This window comes from Camelus bactrianus, chromosome 15 (genome assembly GCF_048773025.1).
Source record: "Camelus bactrianus isolate YW-2024 breed Bactrian camel chromosome 15, ASM4877302v1, whole genome shotgun sequence".
In the NCBI taxonomy this organism is placed as follows: Eukaryota; Metazoa; Chordata; class Mammalia; order Artiodactyla; family Camelidae; genus Camelus; species Camelus bactrianus.
Genome location: NC_133553.1, coordinates 33,116,174 through 33,143,219, shown reverse-complemented (window position 1 = coordinate 33,143,219; position 27,046 = coordinate 33,116,174). Strand labels below are relative to the sequence as shown.

Genomic DNA, 27,046 nt, shown 5'->3' with positions numbered 1-27,046 from the left:
TGTCAAACGCATCTCCGGGCCAGTTTTACTTATACATTTTGCAGGTGACCGGGTGACGTTCGTGTTCCCGACTACTAACGAGCTAATAGTCCGGTCCAGCACTTCAGTTAAGACAACGCTTTGACAGGCTCTGTCTCTTAATCCTCCTGTCCCCGGGTGAGGCTGGTGGAGATTAGTCAGCAGTCAATTGTTTACTCTGCACACATTCCAAAGAGGAAATTGGGCCCCCGCGCGGGAGAGGGACTCGCTCCTGGGACAGTTACTCGCAGCGGACCTCGCGGAACCTGCGCAGACAGCTCGGCCTCTGCGCCCTCTCTCGACGCAGGCGCAGTAGCGGAGTTCTTCCCGCGAAACAGCTCTCCAGCCCCTAGGCGGCTGCGTCAATGCTACTGGCAGCGAGAGGCGGGGCGTCGCTCGGCTCTACGTCACTCGTCTGCGACTGCGCCTGCGCGGGTGGTCATGCTGTCAGCCGGGCGCCAGGGTCCGGTCCTGCTACGGCTGCGGTGTTTCGGTAGGTGGCCAGGGCTCAGGACCTGTCCATTCCTGTGCGGCCTTGGGCAAGAGCCCTTCGAGAGAGTCCGGTTACTATGTTGTGAATCCTTGCCTAGAGACGCACGAGATGACGAGGGAGAGCGCCAGGCGGCACAGAGGAAAGTCCCAGGCGCAGAGTCGCCTCCATCGCTTCCTCCGCGCGCCCGGGGACTTGGGACCAGATGTCTTTCGTCACTGAAAAGCCTCACGGTGCAGACGCCGCGAGAGGAGTTACCTCCTCAAGAACAGGAGGACTCTAGTAGAGACCAGGGCCACTCAGTTCCCTCACTGCCGGCCTTGGCCCAGTCTGAGACCAAGGACAAAGAACTTCACGTCTCTTCCTTGTCAGCTTTCAGAGAGGTGCCTTTTCGGGTTGGGGAGCTGATTTTAGCTGAGACTGGAAAGAGAGAAACACAATTTAAAAAATTATTTAGGTTGAGCAACGCCGGACACTTAAATAGTAGCTGGGGGACAGTCCCGTTCAGCGAGATCGTGGGGAAGTTCCCCGGCCAGATACTGAGAAGTTCCTCTGGTAAGCACTTCATGCTGAAGAGGCCGGCATTGGAGGACTATGTATTACTGATGCAAAGGGGGCCTGCTATAACTTATCCAAAGGTAATGCGATGGGAGTTTAGTTGCATATTGGTTCCAGAGAGAGCAAAACTGATGCAGTACTACAGACCTGATATAATGTATTTAAAGCACATCTCAGGACTTTTCAAGCTTTTTTTTTTTTTTTTAAACCAATGGCTATGACTTGAACATATCTTATGAGTGCTCATTTTAGGACAAAAAAGCTAGATTTTAATTTTAGTATGGGAGCCTAGATTCTCTGATCTGTAAAGTGAAAAGACTATCGACCTACTATATAGAGTGATGACGACTCACCAGGCATAAAATAAGTGCATATATTTGATCCCCATAATTCTTAAGTTTGTAAGTTCTTCAGCATTCAAGGGAATGTTGAAATCTTAGGGCAATTTTTTTAAATTGAAATATATTCAGTTACAATATGACAATTTTTTAGTACCACTGTGGTGATATTTTAATCATCATATTTAATAAGGTATGTTATGAGTATATTTTATCAACAGTAGATATATTACCATGCTTTTCCCTTTAGAAAAAAAGTTTTGAATTAAAACAGCTGAAATTAAACACTTAATGTAAAAGGAATATCCTTTATAGAGTTCCTTGTTACAGTCTTATACAGACTATCCATTACTAGTGGTTTATTTTAATCCTTAATCATAGTCACAGTCCTTGAGTAGAATGTTCCTTTGTAATAGTAACAACTCATCCTTCTAGTCCTAAATGAGGAATTATTATTCATTATTTCTTCAGTAAATAATCACCTACCTTCTATATTCAGGGCACTATTTTAGGGAGTCATACTGGTGAACCACAGTCCTTGCTCTCAACATAGACCTTACATCCTAGAGGGAGTGACAGTGAACAAATAAGTAAGTGAAAGAATTAGATAATTTTAGGTAGTGCTAAGTGCCATGAAGACAAATAGATTAACATTGACATTTTGTTGGATAACCTGGGGGAGGAGAATACTTTGTCAGGTGGGTAGAGGTCGCCAACGAGGTATATTTGATAAACTAATTAAGGAAGAGCCAGCTGTATGAAGATCTAGGAGCAGAGTGTGCTTGCAAAGGGAAGGGTATTGCAGAGTTCCTGCTGTGGCCTGAGTGGGTTAGGTGAGGCAGAGAATGATATGAGATGTGATGTGGTTGGAGAAATAAGTATTTTATTCCATGTGCATTGGGTGACCATTGGAAGGTGTTAAGTAGGAATCCAGCCTATATTTTAAAAGGTCTACCTTGGGACTAAGAAAATCTTCCTGGAGGCTTTAGGCCAGAGAGATATCAAAAGCTCCTGATGGAAACTTTGTCTTTGTTTTACTGTATCGATTCTCTTTCCTCTTTTGACTGTTCCAACTTAGTCATAAAAAAAGGATTTTATCATTTCATCTTGCTTCCCCACATCTTTTTTCTCCTCACTAGACAAAACTGTGAGAAAATAGTTGTATTTTATAAAGTTAAAGATAAATCTTTAGTGCACTTTCTGCATTTCCACTTGTCACCGATGAAAGTCACAGTGTTCCATTCTAAGGAATTTAAATACTGGACTTGCTAGATATTGACTTCTCTGTTTATCTCACAAGTGATGGTGGCAGGAAATTTGACCTCAACCTTTACAATTTTGAAATGCTTTTTAAGAGAGTATCTCCAATGACTTTTGAAAGCTGGTCTCCCCCATAGAATCACATAGTTTATCTTAATATTAAAAGTGGGTCAATTTTAAATGAATTTCATAACAATGACGTGTGAAATGTCAACATTCCACAAGGGTCAGTATCAAGCATTTTTAGGTTCGGAGGTGAAGTGTAAATGGCAACACTCCCCAGATTTTTAAACTAATCTTTTCAGCCAATTTGCATGTTTGGAACACTTCTATAAGGACAATTGGGGAGCAGAAATTGTTGCCACTTAAGACTAAAGTGCAGCCCAATTAAAACCTTAGGCTGAGGATTAGGTTTATATTACTGAATTAATTAGGAAGGGATAGAAATTCCTGTCAAGGAAAAAAAAAGTCTGAAAAGATTGAAAGCCTGAAGTCTTTTAGAATGTGTAGAAAACTCAATAGAAGTGTGATATTTCATAAATTTGGAGGAGTCTTCCAATAGCTTCAAATCCCTTTTAGAAAGAGGGAGGGAAATGAATAAATGCTAATCCCACGCAGATTTTGGACTGGAATTGCTTGGATGTATATAGTCAGATCCAGCCTCATCCCACTGAGACCAGGTAACCTGAATGGCAAGAAGCAAAAGTTAAAAGTTTTTTAAAATTGTATAATTCTAGGTTTCTGTGTCTTATATGAAAGAGCGAGGGAAATAGAACTCCCTTCTCCAAAGCATTTCATTGAAATGACTGCCCAAGCTGCCTCCCATTCCTGTGTGAAGCTGTCTGTGTCCCCTCCCACCTCTTCTCCCATGTGCCTGGCACATGGGAAAGGATATGTCTGAAAGATAGCATTTGTGAATGAAACTTTTTGACTAATACATCTTAAAAATTATGTGTCTGTGTATCATTTCATTCAAACCTTAGTCCATTTCAGAAAATACATTTTGACTTTTAATTGGACAACTGTACATGTTGAATAGTTTCTTATGCAACCAAACCTATATTTCATACACAGTTTTGTTGTGACTTGACAGAGGATCCTAGAACCCTTCCTATTTCTTTTAGAATTTTCATAGCATCTTTTATCAGAGAAGGAAAAGATAGGAAAAACTTAACAGATATGCTGCTTATTAGCAACTTCAAAAGGTTTGCTATTGGGGGAATGTTGAAATAAAAGGTAACGTTTAAGTTTTCCTCTCTGTATAACATTTGGTGTAATGAGAGTTCAATTTGGTGTAATGAAAGTGGTGTTTGAGAGTTCAACATCGGTTCTATTCCTGACTTGCCCACTTAATTCCTGGCTGTGTGACTCTGGGCAAATTACTTAAGCTTATTGATTTCTTATCCTTACAGTGGGGATGATGATGCTTTCCTCATATTATTATTCTGATTAAGCAATGTTTCAAAGCAGTTTGCTTAGTTAAAAAGCCTGGCACATGGTGAAGTTTCAATAAACAGCTGTTATTACTATCATCCATGATATTCTGGTTAACAAAACAATTCTTTAGTTATAAAGTTTGGCAAATGGGTCTGCCTGTCTATTCCTGGTATCCTAATTCTAAATGAGAAGTTCATCAGTTCATGCAGAGATTATGTAATAACTTCCTAACTGGTCTTTCTGCCTCTCAGTTTTCTCTCTTCTAGTGCATCCTATATTCCCCTGACAGATTAATCTTTATAAAATGCCATTTATATTACCTCAGTGACATGCCCCAGTTACTTACCAGGTCAAGTTCAAATACTTTAGCCTGGATTCAAGTCTCCTTATTGCTCCTCCTGAGATGGGCAAACTGTGTTTATTCCGCCTCCCTTTTGTTTAAAGCTGTTTCTCCCTTGTGACTGTTTCCTTAAATTCTTCATTCTGTGTCTTTAAGATAGGGCAGTCTGCTGATTTCTCCTTTCTCTGAGCTCGTATTGTTACTTATCGTCTTTCATTTCAATAGTATACTGAAGTGCTGCTATATTTGCTAATTGATTCTTTGTTTTTTAATTGAAGTATAGTCAGTTTGCAATGTGCTAATTTCTGGTGTACAACATAATGTTTCAGTATACATATACATACATATATTCATTTTCATATTCTTTTTCATTATAGGTTACTACAGGTATGGAATATAGTTTCCCCCCTTTCCCCCTGGTAACCATAAGTTTGTTTACTATGTCTGTGAGTTTGTTTTTGTTTTGTGGATAAGTTCATTAATGTCTTCTTTTTCCTTTTCAGATTCCTCACATGAGTGATACAATAATGCTAATTGATTCTTGAATCTCTCATTTCATCAAGTAAAATATAAACTCTTGGTAGGCAGGGCCAGAGTTTAATCCTTTTTTTTTTAACATTCCTTTTCTCCAAGCCCAATATAGTGTTTGTAAGAGTAGGTGCTTAGTACGTACGTATTTATTGGTCACAGAGTCACCCATGCTGTGTTTCAATCACAGGATGTGAATATGATACTGTTGATGATGAACATCTACCCTGGTGATACTGTTTTGGAAGCTGGTTCAGGCTCTGGTGGAATGAGCTTATTTTTATCCAAAGCAGGTAAGAGATTGTGATAAATGAACTGAATTTAGATGACAAAGAAAACATTCTATGTGTTCATAACAAAGTTAAATAGATACAGATGTTTCAGAAAATATTCACATAACTTTGTGATAGAGAGCATTCTCCTCAAAATCAAGTGTGAACAACTATTTTTCTTTTCATTTTGTACGTTTATTCAAGTCATTCTCTGTCTAATCCTCTCTATGTTTTGTTTGCTTTCTGTTGCTCCGTCCACGGTTTTTAATGCTTCTACTTTTTTTTTTAAACTAAAATTTTTATTGGAGCATAACATGGCTATAGAAAAGTGCACAGATCATAAGTGTATACCTCAGTAAGTTTCTATATAGTGACTACACTCACGTAGTTATTACCCAGATCAAGACAGGGAAAGTTTTTATACCACAGAAGTGTCCTCAAATCCCCTCTCAGTCCTTATCCTCCCCAAAGGTAAAAAGGTAACCATTGTTCTGACTTTTATCACCATTGATTATTTTGCCTGTTTTGAACCTTATATAAAAAGAATCATACAGTATTCTAATCTTTTGAATAGATTCTAATCTAATCTATTCTACTTTCATTCAACATTCTGTTTGTAAGTTTCAGCCACCACATGTAGCAATAGTTCTTTCATTTTAGTTGCCATTTTGTAAATAAATGACAATTTATCCATTCTACTGTTGATGGGCATTTGAGTTGAATATTGTGAATAATGCTTCTCTAAATATTCTTGTACTTGTCTTTTGGTGTACATGTGTACATGTTTTTGTTAATAATAGTGCCAAATGAATACTCAGTATGAGAGAATATAGAAGGAGGAGGGCTGTCAGCTGCTAGGGAGAGTCATATACTATCGGGGCAACGAATTATAGTTGTTGTTCATGAATAAATTAACTGTAATATATAAGTATTAAGATGGTCATGAAGAATTTTCCTTTCTTTAAGGAAGTCTCTAAAAATTGTCAGTTAGTAAAAGTACTCCTTGATGGTAGCACCTGATCAAAAATCAAGAGGTATGTAGTAAACATAAATATCCGTTCATGTTCCTACCACTTGATTTCTGGTTATTCTTGTCCTAGTTTATTATTGTTCCCTTTGATCACATAATTCCTCTGATTGTCAGGGTTGCTTTGGCTTGTCTGGCTGCCTGTGCAGTGTTCCCTTTCTCATCTAATAGTAGACAGCACTCTCTCTGGGTAAATTTTTTTTAATCATTCACATTGTTCTTTATTAGTGCATTCTTTTTTAGCAGTTGTAGGTATATATGGGTAGATTTTGTAAAGATTACAGATAGAAATCTGTAGGCAAATAATTGCTCTACCCCTGAGCTATACCCCCAAGATTATAAATAGAAATCTACTGAATTAAACCTTTTGTTCTTTGACCTAATGCCATCACATATAAACATAATCCAGCTTATACTGGGTCAGAAAATTCATTTTGGGCTCCTCACATCTTTTATTGGACTCTGTATAATCTGTGACAGATTCCTAAACGCATTTGACAAAGTGAATTTATAAAACTTTAGGAGACAGCAGGGTGTCTGTATTTCTAACATCTATAGTATTAAAGGCATGCATGGCATGAATAATCCCAAACTGTGAGTGATCAAGAAATTACTGCTGCTTACCTTTGGGGTGGGTTTTTTTCTCCATAATTTTCTAGTTGTTTAGCTTATGCTACTATTAACATTAATTTTTATCCCTGAGAGCATGATGACTTACAGCTGGAGTTACATTTCAAAAAGACATGCTGGAAACAAAACAAAACAAAGACATGCTAGAGTTTAAACTTTTCATTTTCACTATAGACTGATCTGGGACAGCCTCCAAATGGTATCAAATCACCTCAGACAGAGATGGGTGGAAAATTAATTGCTTTAAGTTAAAATGTAGTAGTCTTCTGTGAAACTCCAGTATACTATGTTAAATAGTTTGCAAGTTTTTCAGACATGCACAAAAACACAAATATCTTTTAAGTATTTGAAAGGCCTAACTTCACCCATAACAAAAGAAATGAAAATTCAGACTACAGACATAAACTATATGCAATTTGTAGATTGACACAGATAAAAGATTTGATAACTCTTTGTTGGAGAGAGTATGGAGTTATAGGCACTCTAATATTGATTGAGTGTAAATCGGGTTTTTTTTGGAGGACAATTTGGTAATGATTTTCAAAATAAATTCACATACCCCTTGAGCCAGCAATTCCATTTTTAGGGCTTTATCCTATAGATATACTGGCTCATGTGTACAAAGACTTAGGCAAAATAATTTTCATTCCAATATTGTTTGTAATAGCATAAGGCTAGAATCAAGCTAAATGTTCATCAGTAGGTGATGGGTTAAATAAACTATGGCATAACCATACAATGGAAAATAATATCTATTTAAGAAAATGCAATAGATTGTTAGTCACTGAAATGGTATTGGTAAGTAAGAAGGAAGGTACAAGACAGTATATATAATAGGTCACAACTTGTGTTAAAAGCAAAGAGAAAGAGATAGTTGCACACTTGTATAAGCACCAACTGTCTTGGGAAGGGTAAATAACTTTGGTAATATGGTCGCCTCTGAAGAGGGAGATTGGGGATTTGGTAGACACTTTGTAACCTTGAACTATTTGAATTATTTTTTCATATCCATGTAATTTAATATCTTTGCAAAATAAATTTCAGACATTCTTAATGAACTGATTAATATGTAATATCATTTTTTTAAAAAAATTAAGTTGGATCACAAGGACGAGTCATAAGTTTTGAAATACGAAAAGACCACCATGAACTGGCTAAGAAGAATTACAGACACTGGCGTGATTCATGGAAAATGAGTCATGTAGAAGAGTGGCCAGACAATGTGGATTTTATTCATAAGGATATTTCAGGAGCAACTGAAGATATAAAATCTTTAACATTTGATGCGGTAAGTTTTTTAAAGTGGGTCCTATGATATTACCTAAAACTGAATACAAAGAAAATAAGGACCACACTTCTTTTGTATACAATAAAGTCTTCCTTCATTATTTGCTCCATTTCTGATTCTAAGAGTGGGGGAATATTTTCCTTTAATATTAGATGAGATTTAAAGCAGAAGGACAGACTGAATTAGGTGCCAAAGTTGTTAATAAAAGTGGGATAATGATGAAGTATTGGAGGAGTAGAGCATCATGAACTTTAGCATTTCTAGGATAAAGAAAATAATTTAGAAGCAGCATTGGGAACATATTGAGCCTAGCACCTGACCTAATGTGAGATTTGGGGGACTAAATAGGCTCCATTTTTGAGTGAACAGGCAAGAGGCATCTTTAGATACAAATCATGATGAGGATGTAGGGGAGTGTTCATTAAACGTGTTGAGGATAGAGGCATATTTATTATGAACAAAGCTCCAGAAAGTTGAGTAGAGGGATTTGTGAGGATAGATGACGAAAGGATGCCATTTTAAGCTGTGACCAGTGATGGTGGGGATGTGGGACACAGAGGTATTAGTTGAACACAAAGTTCCAGAATTCCAGTATAAGTTGCCTTATCCTTGATGATGCCATTATCAGTTCATAGTTTGACACTATGGACTGAGGTCTGGGTAAGGAATCTTCTTCACTTGTTTCAATTGGCTATGGGAAGGTTAGATTATTTTAGGGCCTCTATAATGGACACTAAGTGAGAAATGAAGTAAAGTTCGAAGAGGTGAATTTTATGGTTCCTCTCTCTACTATAAAAAAGCCAATAATTATAGTGGCACAGATTCCTGGACACAAGGACTACAGGTTTTTTTTTTTTTTTCCTCATCCTCGTTTGGCTCGTGTATTATAGCTCAGTAAGGGCAGAAGGAGGACTTGCTCTATGTAGGCCATCCAGAGGAATGTCACAGATACCTGGGAGGTTAATTGGTCATCAGAATTTTGCTTGATGAGCATGAAACACAACAAAAGATTTTAACAGTATCATTACAACCGTGTAGAAATCTGCTGAATCATCCATCCCTGATCTAAGGGAAAGAATACTCCTTATTAAGTCTATTCAGTTGAATCTTGAGTAATAGTGCCAGATGAATACTCAGTATGAGAGAATATAGAAGGCAGAAAACTGTCAGCTGCTAGGGAAGAGTCATGTACTACTGGGGCAAAGAATTATATATGATGTTAAACTATTCATAACAGAGACTTACTAAGTTAAAGCTAGATTATAAAGAATTTTCCTTTCTTTAAGAAAGTCTCTAAAAAGTGTTAATTGGTAAAAGTGCTGCTTAAAGGTAGGACTTGACCAAAAATCAAGAGGTGTATAATAGACATAAATTTCTATTCATATTCCCACCACTTGTTTTCTGGTTATTGTTATCCTAGTCGATTATTGCTTCCTAGACTACTTACTTCCTCTCCTAGCTGCCATCTCACCCCTTGGGCCTTCACACTTCCAATCCATTCTCTTCATCTCTAGATTAATCACATTCTTGTACTGTCACTCTCCTGCTGAGAAACCAGTTAGGAGCTTTTCATTCAAAGACTTACGGTGTCCTTCAGAATCTGATCTCAACCTTCCTTCTCTAGCCATTTATGTAACCTGCCTACACACCTGCCATCCAGAATGATGGTAAATGAATAAAAAAGGTGTTAAACCACAAAGACAAAGAGAACAGAAGAAGAAAAATGGCTAGTAAAAGATTCGTAAAAAATTTTAACAAATTTTGGAAACAGCCTAACCGTCAAAAGAGGAATGGACACGATGGAATACTAACAATAGTATTATTTAACATAAATAATGAATAAATGAATTATATCTACATCAATAAATCTCAAAGACATAGTACTTACTGGAAGATGAATTATGTGAGAAAATGTATGGAATGGCCACATATGTGTAAAATTTGAAAAACAGTACCATATATTGTTTGTAGCTATATACATTTAGCTATATACATTTTACATGTTGTAAAAGCATAAAATTATTCGGGAACATTACCAACTTTAGGACAATGATTATCTCTGAAGAGAGAAAAGGTAGAGGTGAATAGAGAGAAGTAAGTTTTAGAGTCCATTCAGCCTGATTCACTCAGGCTCCATAATAGCCAGTATGACCTTGGGTAAGTTACTTAATCTTTCTTTCCCTCGGTCACCTTATGTATTAAACAGGAATAGTAATTAATAGTAACAATAATAATACCTATTTCATAGAATTGTTGGGGATTAAATGAGATTTTTCTGTAAAGTACATAAAATTGTACTTGATATATAGTAAGCATTAATTTAATATTAGCTATGATTTTCATCATTATTAGTTTTCTCGTTTTTCCCTTTTCTCCGCCTGTTTAAATTCCACTCTTCCTTCAAAGCTTAGATCAAAGGTAGTCTCCTCCATGGAATATACCATAATCATCTAAATTGAGGATTATCATCTTCCTCTGAATTACTGAACCACTTTCTTGATTCAGCAAACATCTATTAAAGACCCGCTGTGTGCCATGAACTATGCTAAGACAAAAATGAATTATACATTTACAGGAGCTTTCAATCTAGAAGAAGAGATAGACATACAAATAATTATTAGAAAGACTCAGAAGCATGAAACACTGTGGCTGTAGAATTGGGTCTAATGAGGAGATGAAGCTGCAGATGCAGTCATGAGGGACTAGATAATGGAGAACACTTGTGTGTCGGGCATATGGACATTATCTTGTAGATAATAGGGAACCACTGATGAGTTTTTAAGTAGAGGAGTAGAATGTCCAGATTCCTAATTTAGAATAATTCTGGTGGAAGAATGGAGTTTACATCATCTATGTCGAAAGCTATTGTAATTGGAGGGAGGGTATAGCTCAGTGGTAGAGTAAATGCTTAGCATGCACAAGGTCCTGGGTTCAATCCCCAGTACCTCCATTAAAATAAATAAATAAATAAACCTAATTACCTCCCACTACCAAAAAAACTTTTTAAAAAAAAGCTGTTGTAATGTTTCAACAAGATATGTTGAGGTCCTGTCCTAAGGCATTAGCAGTAGGATGAATTTGAGGAATACTAAGAGGTAGATTTGTAGGCTTGGATAATTTTAATCCAAACAAAACCATCAAAAGCCTACATATTCTCAAAAGAGAATTCAAGATAAAGAAAATAATGATTCTAAACTTTCTGATTTCAGTGACCAGTGAATGTTAGCTTAGCATACAGCATTCAAGAGGATTGGCAGGTTTCTTGGTAATCTTGACTTTTGGTCTTTGTCAATAACATAATAAAACTACAGTCAGAGAAACCCATTTATCTCCATAATGTTGGCCCTTTGATTCAGTCCTTGAGATCTTAACTTGGATATCTAATAGGCATCTAAAACTCAGATCCAGGTCTGAATTCTTGAATATTTCTCCCCAAGCTTGTTCTTCCCATTGTCTTCATTTTCCTCAATAGTATATGACATCTCCATTCTTTCAGTGGCTTAGGCTAAAAACATTAGATTCATTCTCACTCCTCTCTTTCATAACCCACAGCCAATCCTGATTCTAATTAGCTCTATTTTTTCAAAATATAAACCACTTCTCATCACATCCAATGCTATGTTCTATTGCAAGTCATCATCTTCCCTTGCACTCTCTTAGCCTTTTCTATATATACATTTTAAAAATGTCAGGATGTACTTAATGCCACTAAATTGTACACGTGATATGACAAATTTTATGTTTACCACACACACAAAAGTTTAAAAAGTCAAACCATGTCTAAAACTCTTCAGTGGCTTTTCTCTTCCTGAGTAAAGCTAAAGCCTGTAAGATTTTACATAATCTGTCCCTCCCCCACTCCCACCACATCCCCAGCATCTGAGAACTCACCTCTTACCATTTTATCCCTTCTGTCTCCACTGCAGCGACAGTGGCCTTCTCAGACTCAAGTATCAGACAGCCTCAGAGCATCTGTATGTACTGCACTCTCTGTCTGAAGCACACATCCCCCCTAAATTTCCACAGGGTAAGCTTAATCATTTTCTTCAGGTCTCTTCACTGAGCAGCCTATGGATAAAATATTACTTCCTTTCTGTGCCCTGTCACTCTGTTCTTCATATTCTCCTTTATAGTCCTGTAGTTCTTCACATCACTCATCGCCCTCTCAATTATATTTATTGGGCTTCTATTTAATGTCTGTCCCTTATTAGAATGTAAGTTCCTATGGAAAAAAAATAGAATAGAATCTCCCATTATATTTTTAACCACTTAGCAAAGTGCTTGGCACATGGAAGGTACTCAATAAATATTTGGTGAATAAAATAATAATGAATGATGAATGATTATTACTGTTTTTTTAAAATACATAAACAGTAGAATAATTGCTAATTAAGTAAATATAATGATGTACCACTTAGAGTAGGTTTCTGGAGTTATGTATCAATAGGTCACTTTATTTTCTATTTTTGACCATATTTATTTTTGTTTTCAATGAATTTCTTTTGAAAATTTCATTTACTCATTGTATTCATTTGACATCTTTTGTGAGTACAGCCTGTTATTCTGCAATTAAATGAAGAATAAAGTTGCATTTCAGAATCTCTAAAATTAATATTCAAATCTTTTCTCTTGAATATAAAAACACATATTTGAGATAATGTGAATTTCTATTGCCAAAAGCTGAACTAAAGCACTGAAACTTTGTATATATATTTGACCTTTGAACAATGCAAGGTTTAGAGGCACTGATCCTACATGCTGTCAAAAATCTGAGTAACTTATAGTTGGCCCTCCCTATCCATGGTTCCAATGTATTTGGGGTTCTTCATCTTCGGATTCAACCAACCACAGATCATGGAGTACTGTAGTGTTTACTATTGAAAATAAATCCGTGTATAGTGGACCCACACAGTTCAATTGTTGTTCAAGGGTCAACTCTTTGTCTAAGTATATGTATGTGTATAAAATACAGCTAGATTCCTTTATTATCAGTATTGCCAAATACAAGACATGCCATTATGATTTTTATGTAGTCAAGTACTATGAAAAATTGTGTAATAATAAATGTGCCTTTTTGAGAGGAGTAAAATGACAGTCATTAGTACTATATTACAAAACAATGAGATACTTTAACTGGGTAATTGCTTTCCCAAAGTGTGCCATTTCACCACGGTAAGAAAAGAAAACTTATGCTTTATTTAAACAAAACTCAGTCTGATTCTCTTTCCCCCATCACAGGTAGCTTTGGATATGTTGAATCCTCAAGTTGCTTTGCCTGTTTTATATCCAAATCTTAAACAAGGTGGTGTATGTGCTGTATATCTAGCAAAGTGAGTAATGTGGCTGTTCTTCGTTATAATGTTATTTTTATATAAATGTCTTTTGTTTTGTTTTGTGGGGGGAGGTAATTAGGTTTATTTGTTTATTATTGTTATTTTTTATTTAACTGACGTACTGGGGATTGAACCCATGACCTCATGCATGCTAGGCATTCGCTCTACCACTGAGCTATACCCTCCCCCTTATAATGTTATTTTCAACACACTTTTATTTTGTTTTAAGTACTAGACTAAAATGTTCATTTTGTAACTGAGTTAAGTGTATATGTCATCTTGTAAAACTGTTATGCAATAGCATATGTCCCAAATTCAGTTACACTGCTGTAATCATCCTTTACATAAATGGTAATATAAGATGCATATTTCTTTTGAAACTTTAGAAGAAAAGCTTTTTAAAGTGTAATGTGAACAATGATGTTAAATTATAGTCTCTGTATTTTTTTACTTAGTATTCTGTAAAATTGCTTCTTATGTGCCCTAACTTGCATTTTTACTCCCCCTCTCCTTGATTTAAGAATAGCATTTAAATTGGGGTAAGAGCTGTAGTAAATTTTAAAAAGTATATAAAGTTATTGTTCTGGTAGAAATTTTAAGTACATTTTTCACTCTTCTGAAAGCATCACACAGGTCATTGAACTTTTAGATGGAATTCGAATCTGTGAACTTGCCCTCTCATGTGAAAAGATAAGTGAAGTTATTGTCAGAGATTGGTTGGTTTGCCTTGCAAAACAGAAAAATGGAATTTTACCTCAAAAAGTGAAACCTAAGATCAACACAGATTTACAATTACATTCTCAAAAGAAAATTAGAATTGAAGGTGAGATGTTTCAAGAGGATGACCATGGCAAGCTTCGGTTTTATTTTAAACATGTGTTTGCAATAATAAATGGAGAATACATTCCTGAATATATTGAGCAATACATTATAAAAGTATTTCTCAAGCATTTATTATTTTTCTTATAGAAATTGAAATGTATTTATTCTGTTAAATTAAAATCTGACAGAAATAATAACTTTTCTTGCCTTTTATATAAAACTGATACCTTTGAAGAACTGAACTTCTTATAATATTCATATTTTACTTATGATAAGGGGATTGGCTTATGAAATACTTTAAATATACTAAAAAATGTTTTAAATATAGATTACTGATTATCACTGAAGAGAAAGAATTAAATAGGACCTGATATGCAAGTAACTAATATTCCAAAAAGCAACTTCTGAGATGCTGCTGGAAGTTTTCAAAGAACTAAATTTAGGTCCTTGTATGTACACATTGTTTAGGCCACTAACAAGTTTTCAACATCTGCTGATTTATGATAGGAGCTTATACATTTGCTTATAGAATCATATATAAGTTTATCACGTAATCTTTGATAAATTGTTTCTGTAACGTAACTGTCAGAGTAGCTCCAAAACATGTTAAAAAAAAAAAGCCTGAGAGAAAAAACTTACAGGAAAGGGACAGTAATTTGAATTTTAACACTTTTGTGAACAAACTATAAAATATTTTGTGTAGCTTATAATACATATTTTGTTCTGTAACAGAAGAATCACATTCTGATTTTCCCTATGGATCACTTCCCTACATTTCTAGACCTGTGCACTGGCAAACTGGTCATACAGGTAAGTAATGGTTTCAGGCTATACTGTATGGTGTCTTCTCATTACTGCAATGACCTTACTATTTTCTCCCCTTCAATTAGCTTTTCTTGTCAAGTTGAGGAAGTGCAAACCACAGCTTAACTGAGTACACCAGATGAGAACAACTGATTTGAAGGTGGAAAAGCATCAAAATAGAACTTTATATTGCAAATCACTACTTTCATAAATTGGTATGTTTAGCTATGATTTGTATAATTTTTATGTGTAATTCTGAAAAGTAATGAAAGCTAAAGAAAGACATGTAACATTTCAAAACTGTTTAAATGTCCCATTTTGACACTTGTCTTGCAGTTAGTTTGACATTTTGTAGTTAATGATTCCAGGTTGGTTTAGTTGAGCCATCTCATTCTTCACTTCCTGTAAACCACTCCATAGATTTGTCTTTCTTCATGAAATTAGTTTTCTTTTCTTTGTTTGATTGCTGGTCTTTGGCTACCAAAATAAAATATGCATTTTAAGATAAATTTTATGTATCTGTGTATTTTAAATATGTATTTTAATGGCTTGTGTGTATCTTAAAAATAACGAATCTGGGTTATAGTAAACAATAGGGGGAAAACTGATAAAAATGGTATAACCTTAAAAATTATAACAAAAGATGTAACAATTCTTGAATCTTTTTTAGCCTTCTCAGAATCATTTTAACCAGTTTGAAAGAACATCAGAATTATTCTGTTGTTATATAAATCAAATGTTTGAAGAGATATACTGTATAAATATGAATTAATTAGGACTAGGGCTTATTATTATTCATAGGTGCCAATTACTTAACACTTACCATGTGCCTTACATTGTTTTAAGAACCTTATAATGTCTTTTCATTTAATGTGTATAGCTTATCCTTAAGGTTATCTATATTTTACAGATAAATAAAAGCTTAGAGTTGTTTAAATATAGATGTTTTATAGGTTTTGAAGTAGTAGTGCCTGGGAGGATAAATGGTAGTTATCCTTTAGGCTAAAACTATTTAGAATAGAATATATATATATACACACATATACACACATTTATTTTAAATAACATTTTACCTAATTTTTATTATGTGGAAAATTTTAATCTAAAATCTCTGCCTTTTTAGACTGTAGTCTCTGGTAGGGGCCAGACATTAAATAATCACACAAATATAAAACTAAGACTGTTATAAATGCTACAGAGAAGTACAGGGTACTATAATAGGGGTTTTGCTCTGGTCAAGTAATTACCTGTGCAAGTAACAATTGAGTTGAGACCCGACCGGTAGGTGAAAGTTTATTACAGCAGGGAAAATGAGAACAAAAAAGGCCATTGAAGTTAGGGTTCACTGAAAGAGACTGGAAAGATAGGCAGGGGTCCAGCCATGCGGGATCCTGTAAACCTGCTAAGGAGTTTGTCTATCCTAAGAAAAATGGGGTGCTATTGAAAGTATTTAATACAGTAGTGGATAACATGCTTAGACCTGTGTTTTGGAAAAAAAATCACTCTGGTTGCATTTGGAGAACTGACTGAATCATAAGCAGAGTGGTCTTCTGGTGCCATTTCTGTTTAAGTATCGGAACACTCGTACAGTAAAAGCTTTAAAGTTTTCATAACATTTCCAGATATATAGAAGCCCTGGTGTACATTTTTAAATTCCATCATGGAATATTCCCTTTCTTCTGCCCTTCTATTTAACTACTAGTGAAACTGTATCCTTCATTTATTGTTTTAAGTGTAGGCCCTAACTGTACTTCCTGGAGAAGGCGCTGGCTTAAGAGCAAAGAAAAGTTGTGCTTTCTCCTATTTCATGTAAAATAGTTTCTGTTAAGTACACTGTGCTCAATAGATGTTGAATTGAACAAGACCTAACAGTGTCCATTCTAATATTGAGTTGAAAACCAAACTACATAAGCAAATAAGCATTTATTTATATAGTTAATAAAGTCCAGCTTAAGCCCTTTATCCATCTCTCCATTGTACACTGCATTGTGGGTCTTCTAAAGTTAGCTTTCTGTGTTCATGTCTGGCTCTCATTTACCGTAATATAAACTCCTGGAGATCTGTGACTTTCACAAGTGTCTTCCCCATAACTTACAGAGGTCCTGACCTTTCCACCCAGTAAATGGTCAATGAAAGTTTACTGATGGCTTGAAACCTACACTGGATCAAGTATTGTTTCATCTGTTGACTTGGTTGTCCTAGGGGGAAGTTTAAGTATGTAGCTTGTGGACTGTGGAAGACTGAGCTTTATACTTCAGAGGCAATAGAGAACTTCTAAAGTTTCCATGGTCATGTAAAAGGAGACATTTAAAAAAAAAACTTACTCTGTTAGTAGTGTCTGAGCATTTGAAGGAAGGAAAAAACTATTAAATCAGAAATTTCATAGTAATACATAGAGTACAACTATGAGGTGATTGGTAGTAACATACAACTATGAAGTGCAGAAAAGGGGCAAGTGTAAAAAAATATTGTGAAGGACGAGCCAGATAGGCTGGTGGTTCATTGGATATAGAGAGAGAGAAGCTATATATAGTCAAACTTTTATCCACTGTTCAGAAGCCCTTTCCCTTACTTCTCTGGGCAAAACAGGATTCAGTCAATGCCCAGTTCATAGATTACTTCCTTGGTACAGCCTTCACCAAATCTCTTACCCTTCAGAATTAATTCTGGAACCTATTGTTTCAGGATGACAGAGGGTAGCAACACAAAGAAAAATTATTGATAATATATATACTTGACCAGTAAACATTTACTTTCATTTTCCCTCACTAGGCTTAACAAGGGAGTAGGCTAATTGGGGGTGGGAGATTTAAGGGTAACCTCAGGAATGGAATGGTGGTCAGGAATAGTGGTCAGTCGCTTACTGCCTCAGCAGCTTCTAATTCCCAGTAGCAGCCTCTGCCAGCAAATTTTTTTTCCTCCAGTCCACAAAAGGTGGTCGGAATCACCTAAGGTTTGTGGTTGCAGGCAACTCAATTTACCATTCTCCAGGAGAGACACGAGCATCCAAAAGACCCGCTTTTTTTTTTTTTTTTTTTAAGCAAGCTGACTGGCAGAGCCCCTTTCTCCCTGTCTACTCTGATTTCCTGTTGAAATATCAAAGCCTAAAACATAGAATGTGACTACTCTTGATATCTACAGGGGCTAGTTTGAATAAAATATAAGTGCTTCTGTGTTTTCTGTAAATAATCTGTTCAAATTGCGGTGGGAATTCTCTCCCAATTCACTCCATACAAACAACCTTTCATCAGGGACTTTGTTCTTAATGCTTTCACCAATTCTGTAGTCCTTGGTAGTCTGCTAGACTTCTGTGGCAGCCCATTTCCACCACCAAAGGCAGTATTTCATCAAAGGGGGCAGCAGAACATAATAGGAATTCCATCTGTAGTCAAGTCAGACAGACCTGCATTCAAATGTCACTCTATCACCTTGGGCAAATTATTTAACCTCACTAAGCCTTTGTTTCCTTATCTGCAAAGTGGAGACAATAGTAATTACCTTAAGGCTGGCTGTGAATATTAAGTGAAGTTATGAATATAAAATGCTTAACACATTGCATGGACCATTTTAAACATCTAGTAAATCTTACCTATTATAAGGATTAAAGAGTGTAGGCAAAAGGAGCTACTAGGAGAGAGGGGAGGGATGCTAAAAGGCAACTCTTACTTTATAATTTAGACTATGGTAGACCCCACTTACCTTCAAATATGAATAAACAAGTAAAAATGCTTGGAGGTGTTATAAGGGAAGAGACTATACTGTCAGTCAAATTTGTTTAGTGATTACTATGGCCAGGGGATAGAACAGTGACTGAGGCATGCCCCTTACCTTCAAGAGTCTTAATAGTCTAGTTTCTTTTTAGTAAAACTTTAGTAACCACTGCTAATCTCATAAGGATGTGGTAAAAATAAACAGGTGAAATTGTGAAATGATGTGAGTCTCATTATAGAATTAGAGAGAACCATAAGATATCTATGAGTCCTATCTTCAGATGGGTGAAAATCTGGGACAAAGGGTATATAAGAAGTAAAAAGGATCACTGCTGGTAGAATATTATTTTGGTTCTGTTTCAAATTGAGAAATGTCAGAGAAACACTCTACCTTTATAAATACAATTTAAATGAAAATTAGGTGTGACTAACTAAAAGTATTTCCAATTCATATGATTATTTTCAAATTAATATAAGATACCATTGTTCAAAACCACTTAAATTCCAATAAAAAATGAAATATACAAATAAATTATGGTACTTATACCATGTCATAACTAAAAATCAGGTTTCAAAGACTAAATAATGACACAGGGAAATGCTTTATGATAAGTGAAAAAAAGCAAGTGTAAATATAGTATGGTTCTATTTTTTAAATAGAAATAGGAAAGTGTATATATTACAAAGCTACAGCAATCAAAACATGGTATTGGCATAAAAACAGGCACATAGATCAATGGAACAGAACAGAGAGACCACAAATAAACCCATACATATATGGTTAATTTATGACAAAGGAGCCAAAAAGATACACTTAGGAAAGAATAGTCTCTTCAATAAATGGGGCTGGAAAACTGGACAGCTACGTGTAAAAGAATGAAACGGAACCACTATCTTAAACCATGCACAAAATCAATTCAAAATGGACTGAAGACTTGAATGTAAGACCTGAAACTACAAAACTCCTAGAAGAAGCAGAGGGGTAAATAAGGTCCTTGACATTGGTCTTGGCAACTGGTTTTTGGATTTCACACTAAAAGCAAAGGCAACAAAAGCAAAAATAAACAGTGAGACTACATCAAATTACAAAGCTGATGTAAAGTAAAAAAAAACCATCAACAAAATGTAAAGGCAGCCTACAGAATGGGAGAAAATATTTACAAATCATATATCTGACAAGAAGTTAATACCCAAATATATAAAGAACTCATTCAATCCAATAGAAAAAAATCCAAGTAAAAAATAGGCAGAGGAGTTTGCAGCAACATTGATGGATCCAGAGATGATCATACTAAGTAAAGTAAGTCAGATAAAGACAAATATTATATATCACTTACAAGTGGAATGTAAAAAAAATGACACAAACAAACTTACTTACAAAACAGAAACAGACAGACATAGAAAACAAACTTATGGTTACCAAAGCGGTGAGGGGGAGGGATAAATTAGGAGTCTGGGATTAGCAGATACAAAACTACTATATACAAAACAGATAAACAACAAGGTCCTACTGTATAGCATAGGGAACTATATTCAACAGCTTATCATAACCTAGAATGAAAAAGAATATATATATATAACTAAGTCACTATGCTGTACACCAAAAACTAACACAACTTTGTAAATCAAATATACTTCAATTAAAAAATTTTTAAAAATGGGCTGAGGAAATGAGTAGACATTTTTCCAAAGAAGACATACAAATGGCTAACAGGTACATGAAAAGGTGCTTAATACCACTAATAAGCAGGGAAATGCAAATAAAAACCATAATGAGATACCATCTTACACCTGTTAGAATGGCTGTTAACAAGAAATAGCAAGTGTTGGTGAGGATGTGGAAAAAAGGGAACTTTTATGTACTGTTGGATGCAGACACTATGGAAAACAGTATGGAGCTTCCTCAAAAAATTAAAACTAGAACTACCATATTATCCAGTTATTCTACTTGTGGATAATTATCTGAAGGAAACAAAATCACTATCTTGAAAAGATATCTGCACCACAGCATTATTTGCAACAGTTAAGACATAGAATGGAAACAACCTAAGTGTCCATTGACAGATGAATGGATAAAGAAAATAAAGAAAATGTGACTATACACACACATACACAAACATGTATATTAAAAAAGAAGGAAATCCTAATGGGTAGGGTATAGCTCAAGTGATATGTTTAGCATGCATGAAGTCCTGGGTTCAATATCCAGTACCTCCTCTAAGAATAAATAAACCTAATTCCCTACCCGCTCAGAAAAGACAAGACTAAAATAAAAAGGAAATCCTGTCATTTGTGACAACATGGATAGACCTTGAGGGCATTGTGCTAAGTGAAATAAGTCAGACAGAGAAAGACAAATACAGTGTGATCTCACTTACATGTGGAATCTAAAAAGACCCGAACTCATAGCTACACCATCAAATGGTGGTTGCCAGAGGCAGCAAGGAAGGGTGTGGAATGCGTGAAGGTGGTCGAAAGTACAAACTTCCAATAAGATAAATAAGTTCTGGGGATACAATGTACAGCATAGTTACTATAGTTAACAATATTGTATATTTGAGAGTTGCTAAGAGAGTGTATCTTAAAAGTTCTCATCACAAGAAAAAAGTTGCAACTGTATGTGGTGATGGATGTTAACTAAACTTATTGTGGTAATCATTTTGCAACGTATACATATATCAAATCATTATGTTGCACACCTAAAACTAATACAATTTTATCCCAATTTTTAAAATTGTAGAAGAAAACCAATAGTTAATCACTGATAAAGCTGGATGGTGAGATTATAAGTAAATTTATTTTCTTGTTAAAACGTCTTTTGAATAAAATAAACATTTCAAAGAAAGTGGTTCAGGCTCTTAAAATACTTGAATCCATGGTGTATTCGGTTTCAATTTAACAAAAGTCACATTAAAAATCTCTTAGTTTAGGTAAGCTACCACAAAACAGATACCAAGACAAAAAGTAGTAACTGAAAAGGGGAAAACTTTCTATACTAATTTAACTCATATTGTTGTAATATATAAATTATTATGTACTCCTGCCTGTAGGGATGATTACAGGTCAAAGGATAACTTGGATTTATTAATAACTTGCATACATCTAATTCTCACATATTGCTAAATCATACCTTGAGAATAGCTATAAGCTTGAATAGGATCAACTATTATGTCCATTGAGAATGAGTTGTGTGATTCCTGAGAATGTTTCTCCACCACCTCTGCTGTATCACTGGATGAAGACGATGATGAAGACAATCCCAGTCTAACATATCTTCCTTTTTTACCACAGAGTGAACAATCTACCGGTGTGGCACTAGGTCCCCGGGGCAGTTGAACTTCATCTCTGTTGTAGTTTCTAACAGCTCCACTGTGATGCACAGAGCGTTCTCGTTGCCATATATAATGGGTTGGAGCAATGGCCATAACCTATAGTGGAAAGCTTTCTTTTAGAATTTTTAATAAGATTTTAAAATTTACTTAAATTAAGTAAAAAAATTACAGCTCCAAGACATCTATCTCTAAAACTAGATCTAAAAATCTGTCACCAGTTTCTTTTTTTTTTTTTTAAAGCATTTCCAGATAAGGCAGTATTACTCATAATATGATTTGTTGCTTGGATCCTTAAGATAATAATTGACAAATTTAAATTATTTCAAATAGGAAATAAGTCTGAAGTGTCCTTTCAGGTTTTTCAATTCTGGGTATTCTAAGTTTGGGAAAGATAATACAGTTAGCCCAAAACAATACATAATTCTTAACTTTAGAACATATTGAATTGAAAATAATATTTTTAATTGAGGTTTCCGGATATGTATGTTAGGCTAATCTTAAAATGTTTGCAATCATGGCAAGAGAAATGGTGAATAAGAACACAGGTAAGTTGCTTAACTTCTCTCTTCGTCAGTTTTCTCGTCTGTAGTATGTTGAGAATAATAGTGTCTATTTTAGAGGGTTGTTGCAAAGATTAGATGAGGAATTACTTATAAGGTACTTAAGATTCCTCACTATATGTGAAATAAATACTGCCGTTAGAGTCAGGATAGACTCAGTTTCTTATCCTGGCTCTGCCACTTGCCGGTTGTATGATACTTAACCTTTCTGAGCCTCAGTTTCTCCATATCTAAAACTGGGGATACTATCTGCCTCATAGGATTGTTTTGAAGGTTAGATACATGTAAAAACCAGTAAATACCTGACAAATGATAGCCATTTAAACTAGGGAAATATACCAACATGCTGACCTCATGGTGTCTAAAACTTCTAAATAAACTGTTAGAATGTTACTTCTAAGCAAAAATTTTAGTTGCAGTAATCAATGACCCAAGATAAATGGGAGCTGCAGAATTTTAGAGACAGACAGTGCTTTATTAATTGCCCAGACCAGTGACTTTCAAACTGGTTTCACAAACAACATTAGGGGGTCCCAGGAGGGGCTAAGGAAAGACAGAGCATGTGGAGAACTTCAATTTAGGGGACTGTGTGTAAAATTTTATTTGGGAGGAAAAAAGGCTTTTGTTGTTAAGAATGAAAATCTTAAAACCCCCTGATTAAGACCAGTTCCCCAGAAAATGGGGTTATTGTGCACCACAAGACAATGCATAAAGAGTATCAGCTACGAAAATTTTTAAAGTGTATTTTAGGATTGAATTTATGTTATTACCTACTTCATAAATCCATCAAAAAAGTTTTCAACCAAAGACATGTAATAAAGTTACATATCTTTAAAAAGGTAGAGGTAAATAAAGATGTTATCTCTAAATATAAACATTTCTATGACAATGAAAACTAGATTCAGAGATACCCAAGGTGAGGAAGTAGAATATCAAATTTTCTTATTCCTTGCATATTTATCTACTATTTTTCTCAACATTTCTATGTCTATTCTGTATCTTTATTTTCCATGTTTGGAATCTCCTTTCCCTTTATTTGTTTAAGTCCCACCTTCCTAAAAACTCCAGATTTCAGATTTTCTTGTTTATACTATACTAGGACTCAGCATATAAATGTTAGCACTCAGATTTATCTCTTTATGCATGTTACCTGTTCTACTGAAAGCTCCCTCTGGGCAGGAATAGTCTCTCATATGCCTCTCTTTCAAGTGCTTTCTCCACAATATTATGCAGGCATTAAATATTTCTTAATGATAAAGAGGCCACTGACATTATGAACCTTCAACAACATGATTTTTGTAGGACTTCTATAGCAAAATCTACTGAGAACAGCAGAGGGAAATATGAAGCAAAGAGCACAATATAGATTTGGTACTGTTCTTTCTGCAATAAGCTAGGCATCATAGTCTCTCCACATGCTAACCCAGCTAGAAAAATGCATGCACACACACTTGTTTACTTTTAAATATATGTTTACATATATTTTATACACACATATATAATTAGAATGTTGTGGTGGTAACAATAGTGAATTAAAAAGAAAACCATACCAAGTTCAAAAGAGCAGGACTTTGGACTTAATTCAATTTAGTTCTATGACCTTAGGCGAATTATGTAACTTCCTGAGTCTCAAGGTCTTTTATATATGAGAAAACAGGTCACTTCCAGTTCTCAAATCCTTTGACTCTATGAAAGTGACTTCTCTGAAACATTGGTAGCACTTGACCTACTAGAAACGTTATCGTACTCTTCTGTTATTTTTAGAGATTTTTTGGTTGAGCCTTTGGTGGGTGTTTTTTTAAAGTAAACATTTGGCCACCTGTCTTTCTCTATATGTACTCTACTTCTGTGATCTGAGGAGGCAGCATAGTATAGGTGTTAAAAGCACTGGCTCTGGAGTCAGACTGCCTACGACTGCTGTGATGCTTTACTAACTGTGTGAGCTTGGAGAAGTCTTTTAGCCTCTTGGTGCCTCAGTTTCCTCATCTGGGATTGCCTAGCTAGCTGTAAGAATTGTGAGAGTTTATCTGTATTTTCTGCTCAATTCTGCTGTGAACCTGCAACTACTCTAAAAGAATAGTCTATTAAAAAAAAAGAATTATGAGAGTTAATACACCAAGAAATAGTACCAAGAAAAATGCCTGGCACGTGTTCAAAAAGTATTAACATTACCTTCATCTTGGATCTCTTATCTACTACCAAGCTGTAAACATCACCTAATGACTCATCTTATTCATACCTGTTTGACCAGTCACTTACCACCTTAAATTCATATCTCTAATACCAAATTTCTTATCTTCCCAATAAATCAGTTTGCTTCTTTAATCTTCCCTGTTTCCATTATGGAATTCATTATTCTTTTTGTTACAGTTTTGAAATTCTGACAGCTCACTCTCTCATACGCCCTACATCCAACTGGTCGCCAAGCAATGACAATTATAATTTTGTAATACTGATTTTTCTTCAGCATTGCCATCTTCAACACTAGGTTTACACCTTGCTTCCTGATCTATAGCACGTTAAGCAGATTCCAAAGCACTTTCCTTATATTGGGTCTCTTCTGCATGCTGTCATTGGATTATTTTGTTCAAAACACTGCTTATATCACATACTACTGCTTTCTAAATTCCTAATCTGGAATCGAGCAGTAGCTGACAGAGAAAATGGTTATGATGACATAGTGCCAATCAGGCCAGAGAACATAACAAGAACAGAAAAAAAGTTTCCCCTTGATAAAATTGCTACCTTCCATGATGCATAAAGGGACTGGAATTGGAATCTCTTTCTCACTGGATTGGTATCCTCCATAATCTGTGAACAAAGCTTAACCAGAAATTAAGCTATCATCAACCTAAACAAATTCCACCTCAGAGGAGCCAATGTCCAAAAAGGTAAGAAGATAATAAGATTAGAGTAAGTAAGATTAGTCTTCACCCTTTTCTAGAGAAAGCCTCACATATATTTTCCAAGTTAATCATACCTCATCTCTTTCCAGAAAAAGATCTGAAGCAGCTGACAAAAAGAGCAAATGAAAATTTTTTTCATTAAACTAGGACCCAAAAGGGAAAATTTGGCTAAAGGGGGAAAGCAGACATGCCAGTAATAAAAGGTAATAGAGCTGATGTGGTTAAGAATAAAGCCTGGCCCTTAGCTTCTCTGCAGCAGCCAAAGTTTTTTTTTTTTTTTTAAAGGAGACAGATTACAGAATTCATATTATCTGAAATGAAAGAATAAGTTCTTTGACAGGTGTATAAGGGAAAGAGTGCCCAGTTTAAGTACTGCTTATATCACATAATACTGCTTTCTAAATTCCTAACCTGGAGTCAAGTAGTAGCTGACAGAGAAAACAGTTACAATATTGTGCCATATAGGCCAGAGAACATAACACTTAGTAAGTGACCACAGAAAAGTCATAACCTTTCTAAGCCAAACTTCATCTGAAAAATGGAGAGAATACTTATGTTATTTAATTCCTGAGATAAAATAATAGATATAAATGCATTTTCTAAACTAACCAATGTGAGAGATATGAACTAACCTAGATGTCAGAGAAAACAGAACACTGGGAATTCATTAGATGTGAAGTCAAATTCTGGCTCTGCCACTTAATTGATCTATGATCTTGAGTAAATCTCAGCTTCCTTGGTCCTCAGTTTCATTAGCTATAAAATAAGAATGCTACAACCCTCACAGGTATTTTTGTGAGGATAAGATAATTTACATGAAAATATAAATTTATAAAGACAATGCAAATATAGAGTATTATTACTGTAAGCCAGTTTGTAGCTACTATCATAACTTGAGTTTATTTTAGGATACATGACTGAAAAATTAGTTGGCAGTATGCCAGTACCGGGCTTTTAATAACTGCATAGAATACTTAACTAAATTTCTAACAGCATGTCTCGCTATCATAATGCAACAAACTTCAGGGCAAGGATGATGTAATACTTCTTTATAATAAACCCTTATGACACTGAACTTGGTGTCTAACTCACAAATTAGCTGTTAAATGAATACTTAAGAGAACAAGGATAAAATCTACTAGGTAATTCCTTTTTTCATACACCAACAAGATGCAAATGTACCTGGCTGGAATAGCCAACAACAACAAAAACAACAAGAAGCTTATCTACCTGGATAAGGGGCAATGCTAAGTAAACTCAGTGAAGAGTTGTTTTATAGTTTTCATTTCATGGAATAAGAAGTATGAAAAAGAATCAGAAGCTTTAAGTTCCATTCATTCTGTCAGTCGGCAATATTTACTGTGTACCTATTTAAAGTCAGGCACTGTTTTAG

At 35.2% G+C, this 27,046-nt stretch overlaps 2 protein-coding genes across 3 annotated transcripts in view; one reads left to right on the top strand and one right to left on the bottom strand.

The window, feature by feature from the left end:
• The first annotated feature begins 368 nt into the window (after positions 1-368).
• On the top strand, positions 369-15,654 carry TRMT61B (tRNA methyltransferase 61B). Of its 2 annotated transcripts, XM_074341834.1 has the most exons (8): positions 369-511; positions 609-1,146; positions 5,160-5,262; positions 7,996-8,186; positions 13,425-13,516; positions 14,143-14,342; positions 15,074-15,151; positions 15,232-15,654. In XM_074341834.1, the coding sequence occupies exons 1-8, from the start codon at positions 384-386 to the stop codon at positions 15,273-15,275; spliced, it is 1,374 nt and encodes a 457-aa protein (XP_074197935.1). In that variant the 5' UTR covers positions 369-383; the 3' UTR covers positions 15,276-15,654. The 2 variants fall into 2 exon arrangements, with proteins under 2 accessions (XP_074197935.1, XP_010946753.2); XM_010948451.3 differs by having other exon boundaries at positions 429-1,146.
• Positions 15,474-27,046, bottom strand: part of SPDYA (speedy/RINGO cell cycle regulator family member A) — a 30,955-nt gene continuing 19,382 nt past the window's right edge. Inside the window, exons 5-6 of the mRNA XM_010948449.3 lie at positions 21,986-22,283; positions 15,474-15,622 (exon numbers count right to left, since the gene is read on the bottom strand). Of these exons, the coding sequence (XP_010946751.1) occupies positions 15,534-15,622; positions 21,986-22,283 (387 nt within the window). The 3' untranslated portion in view covers positions 15,474-15,533. The remainder of the gene's footprint in view (positions 15,623-21,985; positions 22,284-27,046) is intronic.

Bases quoted from the DNA above. Each gene is read 5' to 3' on its own strand.
- TRMT61B (XM_010948451.3), top strand. From the start codon at position 460: ATGCTGTCAGCCGGGCGCCAGGGTCCGGTCCTGCTACGGCTGCGGTGT. The intron at 1,147-5,159 runs GTAATGCGATGG...TTTCAATCACAG, and splicing joins CTGCTATAACTTATCCAAAG to GATGTGAATATGATACTGTT. The intron at 14,343-15,073 runs GTGAGATGTTTC...GTTCTGTAACAG, and splicing joins AAAGAAAATTAGAATTGAAG to AAGAATCACATTCTGATTTT.